Raw genomic sequence first — 16,074 nt, 5'->3', positions numbered from 1 at the left:
GCAGAGACCTCACGCGTTCAACTGAGCAGCACTGTTAGATGATGTAGCTTTATGTACTTCCTGCAAGCTGGCCTTACAAATTCTTTCCCATCAGTGTTTATTTCTTTTCTTATACTTTATATATACTCATACACCTCTTCTAAATACAACATTTACAGAAGAGATCCCTGTAGGAGTCAAGTACATTATTGCTGTAACTTCAGCAACATGGCTATTTTATGCAAGATGTTAATGAAATAAAACACCACAGACTTCCTGGATTGCATACAGCCTTCTCAGTGTTCTCTAGGTAGGAGACCATTTTTGGAAAATTATCACCATACTGTCAGGAAACAGTATACTGGGAGTTAGAGATTTAACATATTTCTCTCTTACCTGATCAGTGGAAGACATCTGGATTTAGCTGCTTAACAGAAAAAATGCTGTGTAACTAAAAACATTTTATTTTGAGAATAACAAAAATGTTTACTGTCTTTAATGTTGCAAAGTGTAATTAATCTCTACAGCACAGCAGCAATCATGGCAAATCTTCTATGATAGCTAAATTACAGGCTGCTCTGACATTGCTGTAGTTTTTCCTGCTAGACTGGAAAGAGTCACTGTCCTTGTCATGTTGGATTTAGCTGCAAACATAGGAAGAGAGAGATGCGTCCTACTTGATCTGCTCCTGTAGACAGTTTTAATGTTTGCGGTTTGTCTTTCTGCAGACAGATACTGTTAAGTATCGTTATCATTAGTTTAGAGTCTGAGATAATCCACAGTTCAAAGCAGTTGTATTTCTGGTCATCAGCAACTGGGAGATAGCTGTCCCTCACAAGTGAAATTTTCTTCTACTTGTGTCCATTTCTCGGCGCTGAAATTTAAAAGAAAATTTATTAACCAGCAAATTCATGCAACAGGATACAAACAAGGATGACCACTCCAGTTTTGAGAAGGGTAGGCAGTGAAATGTGTCACAGTCACAGTGTAGCTGAGTGTTTATAGCCAGCTTTGCAAGACTAACAAGGGAGAAGAATTAGAGATTAGCGATTTAGAGCTAAAGAACAAGTAGCAGCTCTCTGTCTACTGACAGTAGACAAAGTGTCTTTTAAACAAGCAAGATTATCCGTTTCAGGGACTACACCAGGAGCACTGGAATTTTTGTTCCAGTACAGCTTGGATACTCAAGTTTTGCCAATCAACTGAAATTCCATGGTAAAAATGACTGGAAAAATAATTTATCATTGCCTAGAGTAATACTTCCATTTCACTCGGAGATGTGCAGAGGTCAATGTTACTTTCCATTCACTATTAAGAAGTGACATTTATGTAAATAGCTTAAATCATTTTTACATGACAATTCCTGCACTCACCCTGCACAAAAATAGCTCTAGTCAAGTTTACTAGGCTTCCAATAACAGCTTATACCAGGGGAGCATTTTTCACATTTGCTTCTATCTGTATATGTTAAAGAAATTACATTCTGCACATAAGTAGTCATGGCATATTGATATTCATCCTTGCTATTTTTATTTTTGATTTACAATATAGCAGAATGCTTCTACTTTGCATATTTCTCAAAATATACCCCTAAGTACTAGTTAAACACTTGCGTGTGGAGAACTGCATTTCTACCACTTTTTTTAGGCCAAGATTTGTGGTTACATGCATGTCAGATTTAGTCTGCCTACCCAAGCAGGACTATTATTATTACTTAGACATACCTTATGAATCCATTCATATTCTCCAAATTTGGAATCAAAGGTTCCTTTTTGAAGAGACCTCAGCTTTAATGTAAAACGCGGCCCAAGTTCTTGAATTCCCACTTTCTTTTCACTCTTGAAGATGTATCTTGGGGAAGAAAAAAAATAAAAATTAGGAAGTAAGTTATAAGAACGTGCTCTCTCATTTGTGAGTTTTGGGGAAAATGTCACCTGTGGAATCTGAAAAAGATGTAGTCTCGCTGGTTATGAAATGTAGCTACTTGTCTTCCAATGAACTGAGGATCGTGTGGGAAGAGAGAAGCAAACATACGACCAACAGAATGGCCCAGTCGTGTTGTAAAATTGTTGAGGATTACTTCAGGTATGTGTTCTGTGGGCTCCTTCCCTTTTCGCTGAAACAAAAGCAATAGATAAGAATGCAAAGAACAGATTGAATGCAAAAGGATTTTAATATATTATCAAACAACAGATTGAAATAAAATAGGGGGAAGACAACCAGGGCCAACCTCTTGTAACAGGGCTGGTAAGATGCCCTAATCATTTCTTCCAAACACAACCTAAGTTCGTATAGAAGTAAAGGAGCAGCTGGTAACACAAGGATCTTTAGTTCAACAGTATAAATTGAATGAAAAAGCACAAATTAATAATTTTACTCCTGCACGAATTTCCACTCCTGGCAGCACCCATTATAGCAAATAACGCAGACTACCTACAACAGGAGTCTTCTCTCTGTACTAACGCCAGCTAGGAGTATATGGGATTCTTCTTTAATAAGAACAGATGAGGTTTAAAAATTACTTATTTCAAAAGAGAAAAAAAAAGAAACTTTTTACTGCAAATTATTTAGAGCTAAGTAAGCAATACTACAGAAGAGGTGACAGGGCTGTAAGAGTAAAAAAAACTTGTTTTATTCCAGACTAGGAACTACATCTACTGAAATCTCTTACACTGCTGATTTTCATACACCCTATTGTGTGTATACCATACGCAGAGTATTCCCTATTGATATAGGTTATCAGCTGCTATTTATTGGCATGACTACAAAAATACTTGGCAGATAGTTAAAGAAATTCAGCAAATATGAAAATGGAAATACGTTGCTTATGGAAGCAGAATATGCTAGTCCTTGGCCTCCTGTTAGCTTACAAAAAAACACGTTTACAAGGTCAGCTGAATCATACAAAAGTGCAACCAGTTTTGACAGTTCAAGCAGACTGAACATATTTATCACTAAACAGCAGAATACCCATTTTTCAAAATTTTGTTGGAGTCTTACCTTTATTTCTTTACGCAAACGGACACTACTCATTCTAAAATGAGCAGTTGGACCATCAGGCAGATGACTTAAGAGAAGACCATCTGTTCACCGCGTTAAAAAAAAGGCCTGGTAAAATTCAGCATGTATTTACAGAGGAAGATTTTCTGCAAAATGCAATGTTACATTACACTATTATATCTATAACCTATGCCTGATTTACAAGGTTTTTGAACATACATTCATAAAGTAGTTAACTAGTGTGCTGAAGTACGTCCATTAAATTTTGCTTCAATAACTAACCAGTTATCTTCTATCGCTTTCTCACTTACTAATTAGTAATGTTTTATCTAGTCAGCAAAACTAAATAGAACTTCCTGTTCAGAAAAACTTTTTAATTAATCGAACTGTTAAATTTACTGGAATAATAACGTTTATCCATGCATTACAAACTAAAAAAAGAAAAAGCCCACACACTTTCTTTAATAATTCCAAGTTGCATTAGCCATCAGATATTCAAGTTGGCACAGTGATTTTTAACTCCGTAGTTACGCTGTAAACTGCACAGTGAACAGAAAAAAATCCAGAATAGATCTTCGATGCACACTACAGAATTATTTTCTTTCCTTAATAGGCCCAGAACTAGTGTATCTATTTTAATAAATACAGAAAAGGATACTTGGTATTTTGCGATCTTCATTAATGACAATTAAATCTGTAAAGTCCCTTGCAATACACTGTGGAATAATTCTTTTCAAAGCCAGTCCCCTTCGATAGTAGACATGCGAGTTAGGTATAACAGTAGACAGCTGTTCACAGAATCTCACTGTTCTCTGCAAAACACAGGAGTTACATTGCAATGTGGTAAATACAGTGCCAAATTCAAATATTAGGGGAATGGAGGGTTACTCATTCCAGCTGCCCTCCCTGATGATGTATTACTTGAGTATCTATAAACATTTGAAGACAAGCTACTAAATTACTTCATTCAGTCAGTGGAAAAAAAAAAAAAATATTTGCAGTAGAGACTGCAGCACACCAGGGACTTTTTTTTAAAGGTTTATTTTTTCCCTGCCTCAATCACGGAAAAGCAGGAAAATTCCAAAAGCATAACCTCCAAACTTACTATTTATTACAGACATTGGTCTACAAAAAGTTCGTAACATTTCAAAATACAATATAACACTTGCTTCAGGTACTAATGTCTGAGTTTCCAGATAAACCGAGGTGTACTTTTTTCCTGTTCTTAAAACCACTTCTAAGGTTTTCACAAATGTCAGTAATCTCCCCAAGTAAGTAATGTAGATCATTTGCACACAAAAACACATGCATGAAGTTGGTTTTTGTTAGGAAGGAAACAACCGGTGTTAGAGAAACTAATAGATTACATATATATACACAAGGTTATTGATAATCACTAAATAAAATGGCAGGAAAAAAAAAAATCCATGTGAAAGCTATTATTTTCAGCTTTAATTTACTGACCATAGTGTGAAAACCTTGCTCAGAACTCCCCAAGTAAAACATACGTACCCCACGAGGTCTGTCTGATGTTGTAATAAGAATCTTGGGAATTGTCTGTCTGTTGAAGTACGGGGCAAATTCATCAGTTGCTTCGTCAAAAGCAACCTGGAAATACAGAAGTCTTGTTAACCCACCAGGTATGAAATAATTGAAGAAGAATTGTTCAATCTGATCTAAATTCTGATGAAACTGAATTTAGTAGGAAAAATTTCAATTCACAAGATCTATCCTTTAACTAATCACCACATGGCATGTGTATTTTACATCTTTAAGAATCTAGTGTGATGCACATTGGCAGGTTTTACTATCAGTAACAGTAATGCAAAAGGCAGTTATCTGATGCAGATAATGAAAGAATGACATCACCTCTTAGTGAACCCATCACACGTAAGAAGTAATTCATCAACACCTTACCAGGACAGTTGTGAATGTTAAGATTCATCGACCCATTTTATGTCCCCTCTTGGAAAAAAAAATGGTTAACTTAATAGCACATGCATAAGTTAAGCAGTTACCTCTTCATCGTTGGGATCTACAGTTGTCTCATCATACTCTCTTTGATTTTCAATAGTTTTTGGTATGGCTTTCGGGGGTGCCTACAATAAATAAGTTTATTAACATAATACATTAATGTGATTTTTCAGTGTATTGTGAAAAACATATTCGTACTATCATGATATTATCTCTATTTCTATACAGAGTTAGAATATTTATTTTATGCCAGCTTTTAAAGAAGTCACAACACCACTTTGATTAAAAATATGCACAGGTACTGGGACACCAGAGAGCATCACATGGGAGGAAGAGCATCGCTAGAACAGTGGCACTGCTGAATTTCAATCTAATTAAGAAACGGGGTTCCAAAACAAAACAAAAAAAAGAGAACTTTCTATCCACTTCTCTTCCATGGAAGAAAAAAGCTCTGCTCTCAACAGCAACACATTTTAGCCTTGACATCTACAATTTAACGACTACCAGCCTGTAACAGTTTACCCTGTTTACCTACACACTCTTACGAGATTGTGATAACGCAGGAACTCATAACTGACTGCCTTCAACAGCCAGTATGCTTCTGAAGTAGTTCAGGAAAAGAAGCAAACCCCTTGTTCGTGGCTAGGCTTGGCAACAAGCAGACAGCTGGTCTGGGCAGGGTTTGGTCAGATCTGATTGCTTCAATTTATACAGAAATCACTTACTGGAGTGTAATTCCCGATAACATCAACACGATGCCATAGCAATTGCATCGGGCAGATAAGACTTCTCAGGAAGGGCCTGCTCTCAAGCCGTTATTTGCTTAAAACTCAGGCTGCCCCACCATTTCACACACCACCACCACCACCGCTTCAAAGCCAGGCTCTGCCACCTCCACCGCACAACAGCGTGCCTCCGAAGGCAGCCGCGGCCACCGGGATCACCGCTCCACCTCGCCACAGTCGGTGGAGTGACCCTCTCGCTCCGGAACCCGCGCAGCCCCCGACTGCAGACCGACCGGCGGGGCCCCGCAGCGGGCACGGCCTCCCCGCGCCGCGCCCGCAGCCCTTACTTTGTCTCCGAGGGCTTCTCGCTCCTTCCTCCGCTTTTTCTTGGCGGCCAGCTTCTCCTGGCGGGAGAGGGAGAGCGATGCGTTAGCCAGACCCGCCGCCCGGCCGTGCCCTCCCCCCGCCCCCCGGTAGCGACCGCCGCGCAGGGCCTTCCCCCACCTTCCTCTGCTGCTGCTTCCAGCGAAGGAACATGAAGTGGCGCCGCTGCTTGTTCTTGATCTCGGACACGCTGAAGGTCGGCGGGAAGAGAACCCGCTCCGGGGCCGGCGGCCCCCCATCCCCCGCCGCCGAGCGCTCCGATCCGCCGCCGCCAGCCATGCTGCCGCCGCCGGGCAGGAACTGACCCCTCACCCTTGACCTCTGCCCCCACCCGCCCGGAGAGCCGGCTCTGCGCCTGCGCCGGGGCCGCCGGTCGGCAGAACGGGCTCTCGCCGCGCATGCGCGGAGGGGGCGGCCGGGCGGTGGTGGGGCTGGGCGCGCGGGCGACCGTGCTGCGGCGGCGGGGGCGGGGCCTGGGCGGCGGGGGCGCGCTCGGGCGGGCCCGGCTCAGGCGGTGATGGCGGGCGGCGTTGGGGGGCCGGCCCCGCCGGAGGAGGCCCGGCTGGGCCCCGGCGCCGGTCGTCGTGCGGCGAGTCATAGACGGGCCCGGGCCCAGCCCCTCCCCGAGCCCGGCGCGGCACGGCGGGGGGGCGGCGGCGTCCTCCCCCGGCCCCAGCAGTGACGGCGCTGCCGGCCCCGGCCAGCCCCGCCCCGAGACGAGCTGAGCGTCGAGCACGGACTGTTGCTGCCGTGCGGATCGTGATCAGGGGGCGGGGGGGCTTGGGGCGGACGCGGCGCTGCGGTGGGTTTGCGTACGCGGTGGTGAGGCCCTGCCCTCTGTGCGCATCCTGCCTGCAGCCGGGCTCGGAAGGAGCCGTGGCGCGTTGTGGTGGTGACGTTCCTCAGCACTGCTCCATTGAAACCCGTTAAAAATCACACTGACAGGAGGACCCCTGCAAGTAGCTCAAGAGATTTATGTAGAACTAGAAATGGAGGTGTCTGTTCCTGCCCTGGTTTTCCAGCTCAGAGCTGTGCAAGGGTCGCCGCACAGTGAAGGCTGTGCCCTGTTCGGTGGAAATGGGGTGCTCAGGGATTTGGGGGGGGGCTGGGCTAAATTTGAGGCGTTTTCAGGCTCAGACTGTAAGATGCTGAGCCTCAGTGCGACTGATTAGTTCCATTTGTCCCCAGGATTGTCTCAAAGCTTGGAATACATCTACTAATTTTATATACAAATACTATTTTGCGTTACTAAGTTCCTCTTACTAGAAAAGCGAAAAAGAAATCAGTTAACAGAAATGCATGAAGATAAGGGGAAAAGATCTAGAAATAACCTGAACTAGACAATGTCTCAAGCCTGCTTCTCTACTGCGAATGAATTTAACTCTGTAACTCAGCTTGCTTCAGCTGAGGTTATTTCTGCTTAACACAGATATGAATGAAAGATCAAAGGCCTCATTGTGCACAACGCTGTGTTTTTCTGGCCTCGCTCCCATTTTTGCGGAGAGAAAATATTTCAGCTATCCTTAGTGCCTTAAGGATAAGTAGTTTCCATGGTAATTAAGGTTTGGGGGATTTAGTTGAGAGTATATTAAACAAGGACATTCTGTAACTTTGTCTCACTGGCCAATGCAAATATCAGAGATTGCAAGGGTATCTCTAAAAGTCATTAGCAGAGATTTTGATCGCTGCTGTTAGCAGAGCTAATAGGGAATTCCAGGTTATTTGTAGCTTCAGTTTGCAATGGTGTTTCTGTTGGAATCATTGCAAACTGATGCGCAGCACAATTGCTCACTGAGTGCTTATTTGTGGAAAAAACACATTAACTTTCTCCCTCCTAGCAAGAGGGGAGACAACCTCCTAATATTATTCAAAGGCTCTTCTTCCAGGGACTCACAGCAACAAAATAATGATACACAGTAGTCCAAAAACTTCCTAGGGCTGGGGAGGGGCATTACAAAGACACCAGAAACACATTGTGGACTTAGTGAAAAGAAGATCCCTAACAAGGTACAATTATAACTTCAATAGAAGGCCCAGCTAATAAATTCATGCATGGTATTAGCTTAATTTCTTCATAGAGAAGGTTCCAGAGTCCTTTGCTTATTTTAGCTATGAGCTCTGTTCTGTGTGAGTAACATTTTAACCAGGATGTTTTTGGTTTTTTGTGGGTTTTTTTACAACTAATGTAGCGTTGGCAAGAAACCACCTTTTGGAAGAAGCTGCTTTGTTAAAAAAAGAAAAAATAAAACCCAAACAGAAAACAACAGTGGCTTTGATTTGTGTAAAACAAGTAAGTTCTGCAGCGGAAAGTGATGAATGTAGACATTTATTTTGTGTCAGCACTAAGGAAGTTTGGAGGAAACCTTTCTGTAAATTGCCACTGACCCAGCTGCAGTAGTGGAAGCACCATTTTGAGTCATATTGGTAGAGGACTGGAGTTTTTTTGCTGTTCTGTCATTTTAAACAATTGAAAAATATCTTGGGATTAAGTTGAAAGGGCAAAAATTCAGCTGAGGAAAGGGAATCAAGTTAGAAAATATTTATGGAAGGAGACAGCAAAAGAGGTTAAGGTGCTTCTGGAGTCAAGGATTAGAGAACTGTTTTGAGGTTTTTTGTTTTTTGGTTTTTTTTTAGATAAATAACCAACATTTTGCTATTTTCCTGTTTTGTTTTTCTTAATTTAGAAACAAGGAATCATATAAGGGTTTGGGTTGGAAGGGACCGTTAAAGGTCATTAGTGATCTAAAGCTCAATAAGTCACCTAGCTCAGCCCCCCAGCAGTGAGCGGGGACATCTGCAACCCCATCAGGCTGCTCAGAGCCCCGTCCAACCTGGCCTTGAATGTTTCCAGGGACGGGGCATCGACCACCTCTCTGGGCAACCTGTGCCAGTGTTTCACCACCCTCATTGTACAAGATTTCTTCCTTATATCCAGCCTAAATCTACCCTCTCTTCATTCAAAACCATTCCCTCTCGTCCTGTTGCAACAGGCCCTGCTAAAAAAGTTTGTCCCCATCTCTCTTGTAGGCCCCGTTTAAGTACTGGAAGGCTGCTGTAAGCTCTCCCCAGAGCCTTCTCTTCTCCAGGCTGAACAGCCCGAACTCTCTCAGCCTTTCCTCACAGCAGAGGTGTTCCAGGTCTCAGATCATTCTTGTGGCCTCCTCTGGCCCCACTCCAACAGGTCCATGCCTTTCCTGTGCTGAGGGCTCCAGAGCTGGATGCAGGACTCCCACCTGAAGGTAGAGAGGACGTACTATTTGTCTTCAAGCTTCATTACACTGAACAAAATGCCCCAGTGCTCCAAACTGAACAAACCATTGTCTGTTGGAAGAGAGATATGCCTTACAGGCTTCGTTCTTTCTTCCTACAGAATAGTGGTTTTCACTTGAAAAATAGAACAAAAACCTGTTGCCAGGATTCTTGGCCTGTTAGCAGAGTAGAGGACAAGGGAGAAGTGACTGATTTTGCTCTAGGACCAAATCCCCCAAGCAGTGCAGTTGGAAACAGTATTGTCATGGATCTAGAACTGGTGAGGAGAGGGGAAATAAAGGAACATGAGGTCACAACGAAACACAAGTAAGAAGTGAGTTGTCTCAAGGTTCCGTCAAGGGCTGGCTTTCCTGAGGTCCACAGTTATGGCCCTCAAAACCTTCTGCAGGATCCCTAGGCCCTCTGAGCTTTCTGTTGGTGGTGGAGAATACATTGGAACTGTTGAAGTCAGTGCTATGTACTGGTAGCCAAGCTAAGTTGGAGAGGCTTGTGCATTGAAACAGCAGAACGCAATGCGGAGCGGCAGTGTGAGCTGGAGCCCTGCAGTACGGCTGTGTGCCCTTGCGGCAGCACCCTTTGTTCAGCTGCCCAGGAGGGCTGGCTGGCGGGAGTGGACTGCTGGAGTAAGACAAGTAAACTCTTCTTATTCTTGCCTTCATCTAGTGCTCCCATCCCTTCATGGTGCTGTGTGGATGATGAAGTTGTACCCCAAAGGTCTGGGTTTTGTTATGCCTGTGAGCACCTCAGCCTTGACACTGCAGAGCAGTTAGTACAGCTTCGATCGCGTCCAAGCCTTCCCAGGCCCCTCGAGAGAGATGTTCTTTGCACTCTTGCTTGCAGCCTCTCTCCAACAGGCATTCTCAGGGGCTCCCTAACAGTGCTGACTGCATAGCAAGGTTAGTGATGGTAGCTTTCCTCAGCTGGTAGTTCAAAAGTTATAATATTCACATTTGATACAGAAGACAGGAGTTTCCACCATCAGGAGACTAGCATCTTTCCTTTCAATGGAACAATCAAACCACAAGCTTGCAAGTTTTTCAGAGGTGAGAACTGTCTGCATTCTTCCAAATGGAGCTGTTGTTGCATGCAGGATAAGATACAAAAAATGCTGGACCAGCTAGCTACTGGCTGGGGCACTCTCTGCCTGAAAGGAAGGAGTATTGAGTTCCTGGCCAGGTCTCAATATTCTCCCTGTAGTTTGCGTTAAGAAGTTACACAGCAAAGCAGAAACAAGCTGGCGAGAATGGGTTGTAACCAGGTTCAGTCTCTAGGTGTGTGCCCTCATCACTGGACTGAAGAGTCTGGTTCCTTTTATGCTCCTGGCCTGGTGCTCTGTTGGGCTGTTTGCACAGTGAAGAAAGGGCAATGTGGTCTCACCAGGGTGGAATGTTCAGAGGGTGGTGCGAGATGCTCCATGTGACAGTGAAATCTGTGTATGAGCCCACGTCACTTTAACTGAGGAAGGAGTTGAACATGGCCCACCACAGTATGCTGTCATATGAAAAATGCACCACCCCTTTTTAAGGTAAAGTTTGCTTTGCATTTTGTAGAGAGCCTAGGCCTGTGATGCTTGTTACGCGTTATGGTACCAAGCCACCTGGGATCTCTGGTGTGGAAAAGCCTTTTGTTCATCCAGCTAGGCGTAAGCACAAAATAAATGCCAAACTGCCTAGCTCTTTCCAGACTGTTTCCAGACTTGGGCATACCCAGAGCTGTTTCTCCACTGGAGCCTTACACAGGGGAGCAAAGTAAAATTACAAGGTGCCTGTGCAGGAACTGCGTGGGTAGCTTTCAAGATCATCTGTTTGGGACTTACAGGCTTGCATTCCTTCGTGGATCTTGTTTACAGTCTTTAATTTCAGTATTTTCAGTCACCTAGGGCAGTCTCCCTAATGGATAAAATGGGGATCATGCTCAATAAATTTGGGTATTATTTAACATTTCAGGATAAACACTAGATCTGACTGTGTGCTACCAGTGCCTGTCCTCATTCCATAACTCAACACAAAATTTAATTATTTTCATATGCTTTTCTGGATTACTCTTCTTTACAGTATCAGAGCTGTGTATAAACACTAAGGCTCTTATTGAAAAGAAGGTATTATGTCCATTACACAGATGGGAAAATTAAACACATTTGCCGGAACAAAATTTATCAAAGATATCTATGAATTTAGAATGCCCAGTGTAAGACGCCCAAAGCTGGAGATTTTGAGAATATTTAGCACCATATGTTCAAACCACATCTATGCTCAATTAGGCTCACGATCAGCTTCACCATGCTTAGGATCATTCTAGATGTCAGATTCCAGATGTCTCAAGTTCAGCACTCAGCAAGTAAAGAGTGCAGACCTAGTGTCTGTCCCTGAAGTTAAGTTACGGTTTGTTATACTACAGATGAATAAGGAGACCAAATGACATTTTCTTAGTCAGTTTTCATTCTGTAATGCCTTTGCTCCTGAGAGTTTCTTTACGATCTTTGTGCTTTTTGTAGCTTTTGTGTAAAAAGTCCTAGGTTTAAGAAAGCAAACAACGGTAAAAAAAGCAAAGGTCCCTCTGGATAGCAGCTTTATCTTCCAGAGCATTGACACCCCCATCCCCAATAGGTATCACACCAGAATTTGCTGGCAGTGCACTCTGTTACCTTGTCTAGGTCATTAATAAGGACATTAAGACTTTCGGCCCTTGCGTGGGTCCCTGAGGAACACCACTAGTAACCAGCCGCCTTATTGATGGACTTTGTGCTACTGGTCTACATCTGTTGTGCTCCACAGCCCAGCGATTTCCCACCCACCTTGTGGTACATTTTTCCACTCCATATTTCACCAGTGCAACTGTAAGGGTCCTGTGGGAGACCATGTTGAAGGCCTTCCTAAAGCCAAGGTAAATAGCACGTGCTGCTCTTCCTCCTCTGCTGAGCCAGTCTTCCCATCAAGGGTTTGCCCTTGGTAAAGCCATATTACACCAGCTGTTCCCAGCTGCCTTTGTGTTCCTCAGGTGCTTGGAAAAGTCTTCCAGGAGTATTTGCTCCACAGTCGTCCTGGGGGCAGAGGTGAGTCTGACAGACCTGTGGTTCCCTCGCCCTTCTATCCTGCCCCTCCTGAAGTTACAGCAATTCGGCTTAGTGTAACCCTCTTGCTGCACCGTGCGAAGAGCAGTGATTCCTGATCCATTTAGATGGTCTGTGTCTAACATCTCAGAATGTTATGTATGTGCATTGGCGAAAGAAAAAGAAGTCAAGAGTTTGGAAGCCTGAGAGAGCAGAACTTAAATAATCTGAGGAAAAATGAAGCAAAGGAGAGCATTTGAAAAAGAACATATTTTTATGTGGTATTCTTGCCAAAAAACTTGCAAATGTATTATCTAATAATTACGGAAATTCCATAGTCCACACACATGGACATGTGAATGTCCAGTTTTAAGGCTCATTAGAGTTTAAAAAATTACTTTACAGCTGCTTTATTTATAGATGTCAACACGATCCTAAACATGTAGTTATAACCCACATTACAACAATTCCTTCCCACAGGATCTATCAAGGTGGTACAGCTGACCATTATCTTAATCTGGGTAGATCACCCTGGTGAATACGGGCCATCTGATTTCCTGCAAGTCTGTCAGCACTTCTTGTTAGTTAGTAGATTAAAACTAATAGATAATGAATTAATTGTATGTAAGCGAAAAAAAAGATAAAGGAGTTTGCTGGAGTTTCAAGAGCTGAGTGCAGAAAACTGGAATACTTCCCCAAACAAAATTCTATAAACAAGAACATTGTAATCTGATACATTTAGACTTTTTGAGAAATTTATCCAATAACTACCCATGGCAAAGTACTGAAGAGGCGTCTACTGTTTCCAGCCTGGTATTTTGCTGAATTCGTTTTGCGGCTTCTGGAGATCAGTATCCTTTTCGAAAGAATCATCCTGTAAAAGGGAAGCGAGTCAGTGGCAACATTTCATCAGCTTTGTGGGTCTGCAGGAAAACTTGGGTTTCTTGGGGGGTGTGGGCCTCTTTGTAGGAAGCAATGCTGGTATCTTTCTGCTGGTGGCAATTACACAGAGCTAGGGCTACCTTAATAAAGCATTCCTTCACGTACTGGAGAAGAAAGAGTTTATCCAGCATTGGAGTATAACTCATTTCTAGCCAGATATTTTTCAGTATATGCTACCTTGTGTTTTCATTTTATTTATTGACTTCCTGTTATTTTATGTTGAGGTGTATTTGCGCTGTAGTGGAATATTTCTCTGTAATAAATATAACTCGGTATAGCAAATAATTTTGCTTTGTCCTCTTGCAGGCTGCCCACAGATATCTAAGAATTTTCATCTTGTTTGAAGTTATTGCAACCTAATTTGTAGGTGTTACTGTAAAAATAAGGTATCTATATTGTTACAGAGTAAAATACCTTAAGTGAAACTGTCATTCCCCTTGCAGATCACTCTTAAGTCCATGGTATCAACACACGTTATCGACACTTAAGTATGTTGCTTAAATATTCTTCTATTTTAATACATTTCAGTGTCTGGCTGTATTAGTCTTTAGCTCTTAGGAGATACTTTACATTTTAAATTGGGAAAAAATATTCAGGACCGTTTCCTACTTGGCATTATTAAGAAGTCAGAAGTATTTATAAATGGCTAGTAACATACATTAGTTATTTTACAAATTTGTAAGATAATATTTGCATAAGAAACAGAAGTTGTGAAGTGATACATAATGAGGATTTGTTCCACAGTGTTACCAGAATCTTTGGTAAGGTGAGCTAACTTGAACAATGTGCATTTTAAGATAGTTAAGTGCAGGCTAATATTTCTAGGAAAGAAAAATGTGGATCAGTTATCTGATGGAAGACTGCATTATGAAAACTAGCGATACAGGAAAGCAATTAAGGGCATGCAGAAATGCTGTCCTTGTGGATAAATGTGGGGAGCACGCTGTAGCAATAGGGATTTTATTGGCAGAGCAGTATGTCTCAGCCTGATACTGAGATAAAAAACAAGAAACTGGTTAAGCAGAACTGTGTGGTTGATTTGGGATCGAGAAACCCTTCTTACAGAAGAGGCTTAAAAAGCTTAATCTCTTTAGCCCATCAGTGAATCACATAAGAGCTCACTCACCTGGAATTATATAAGTAAAGAGAATAACTGTAATCATAGAAATCTTCGGTTTAGCGGACAAATCTTTCAAAAGACGTAGTATTTGAAAGCTGAGCCAAAAGTAATTTTTTGATTAAAAATCAAAACCAAAACAAACAGAAAAAAACCTTTAAACTAACTAAGCCTTGGAAAAAAAATTTAGGTAGATAGGCCTCTGAAATATTCCTTGTCACGTGAAATCTTTAAATCAAGAAGGTGGATTTTTCCCAAAGGAAGTGTTCTAGCTCCACCAGAAGTTACGCAGATGACACTTGATCTAATTGTCACCTGTACTGTGCAAAAGGTCAGGCTGGAGAATCATGGTGCTTTCTTCTGGCCTGAAAACCTGGGATGCTATGAGAAATTAAAACAGAGCAAGAAACCCCTTTAAAATGTTTTATAAGAATTTTAGAGTACCTCCCATAGTATTCGGATAGTATGTGGTTAGAGAGTGCAATGAATGGATGTTTTAAATATTACAAGTTAACAGACGTTTTTAGCTACATCACAGGGGTTTTTTCCTGTTTTTATTGCTAAATTTTGATGAATAGTCACTAGAATTGTAGTATCTCTTTAATCTAAGGCTACCCAGCCACTTTCCCCTGACAAGATTCTGTTTCTTTTCTTTGCTGGTTTATCAAATCTATTAAGACTGATATTTCCATGCTGGATGTTCACGTCAGGATAACTTTCTGGAAAGTCTATTTTTATATTTGGCAATGATCATAAATGACATCAAAAGCGAAATGACTAAAGCTAATAAAAAGAAATGCTAATGCAAGAAGTAGTTCCAAAATATTAGACAGATCAGTGGGATGGTTTGGGGATTTACCAGGAGATTTCCTTCTTTTTTGTATTATAAACTCGCAATGGCAGAAGTTTTTTTTCTTGTGTGTTGATAAAATACGAACATGCTTTCGGACGTTTATAAGTGCTAATCACAAAGTGACAAAGGTAATGAACATTGTAAGACATTTAGCTGGCAACATATAATAATCCCAGTGTCAGATAACCTCTTTTTTCCAGTATGCATATGTGGCTCTTATTAATGAAACTCAAGCTGCACATAATTACTAGTAACAGAAAGTCCCTGGCGTTTACCTCCCACGTAAAGAGCCACACCTCTCCCTCCAGGAAATCCAGAGAGCTTCCCAAGAACTATCCCTAGCTCTGGCCTAGATTTCAGCCTCTTTTATAGCATTTTACAGTAGAAGCTGGTCAGAGCCAATCCTGTCTGGTGCACAGGGTTTGACTGAGTGGAGAAATGAAACTTATCATGAAATCCAGCCTTCAGTTAGACCTTTTATTACAGTAGCTCTGTTGCTTGGTCTGCATGGTTCAGCAAGTTTGGTGCTCTACCCAACACAGAATGATGCCAAGGGCTATCTCTGTTCTCTACAGTAGGAGACAGAGCACAGAACAAAAAGCACCACTTCAGTAAAAGTTACGCTGCAAGATGACAAGGAGGAATTAGCTAAGATAATATCTTCCTTTGTCTATATGTCCAATTTAACCATATTTTCCTTGTGCTTGGGAAAATATTTTATTTGCTAAGTTTGTGTGGAACTGTTTATGAAAGAGAATGTACGACATGGTTACCTTTGGCA

At 42.1% G+C, this 16,074-nt stretch overlaps 1 protein-coding gene across 1 annotated transcript; it reads right to left on the bottom strand.

Annotated features, from left to right (window-relative positions):
• Window positions 1-425: 425 nt before the first annotated feature.
• On the bottom strand, window positions 426-6,375 carry RPF1 (ribosome production factor 1 homolog). The gene is made up of 9 exons (XM_075424819.1): window positions 6,183-6,375; window positions 6,026-6,082; window positions 4,998-5,078; window positions 4,492-4,587; window positions 3,638-3,791; window positions 2,980-3,062; window positions 1,914-2,095; window positions 1,704-1,830; window positions 426-853 (listed from the first exon to the last, which is right to left on the bottom strand). The coding sequence occupies exons 1-9, from the start codon at window positions 6,339-6,341 to the stop codon at window positions 812-814; spliced, it is 981 nt and encodes a 326-aa protein (XP_075280934.1). The 5' UTR covers window positions 6,342-6,375; the 3' UTR covers window positions 426-811.
• Between the last annotated feature and the right edge of the window lie 9,699 nt (window positions 6,376-16,074).

This window comes from Opisthocomus hoazin, chromosome 6 (assembly GCF_030867145.1).
Source record: "Opisthocomus hoazin isolate bOpiHoa1 chromosome 6, bOpiHoa1.hap1, whole genome shotgun sequence".
Classification (NCBI taxonomy): Eukaryota; Metazoa; Chordata; class Aves; order Opisthocomiformes; family Opisthocomidae; genus Opisthocomus; species Opisthocomus hoazin.
This window is presented reverse-complemented; position numbering and strand designations above follow the sequence as displayed.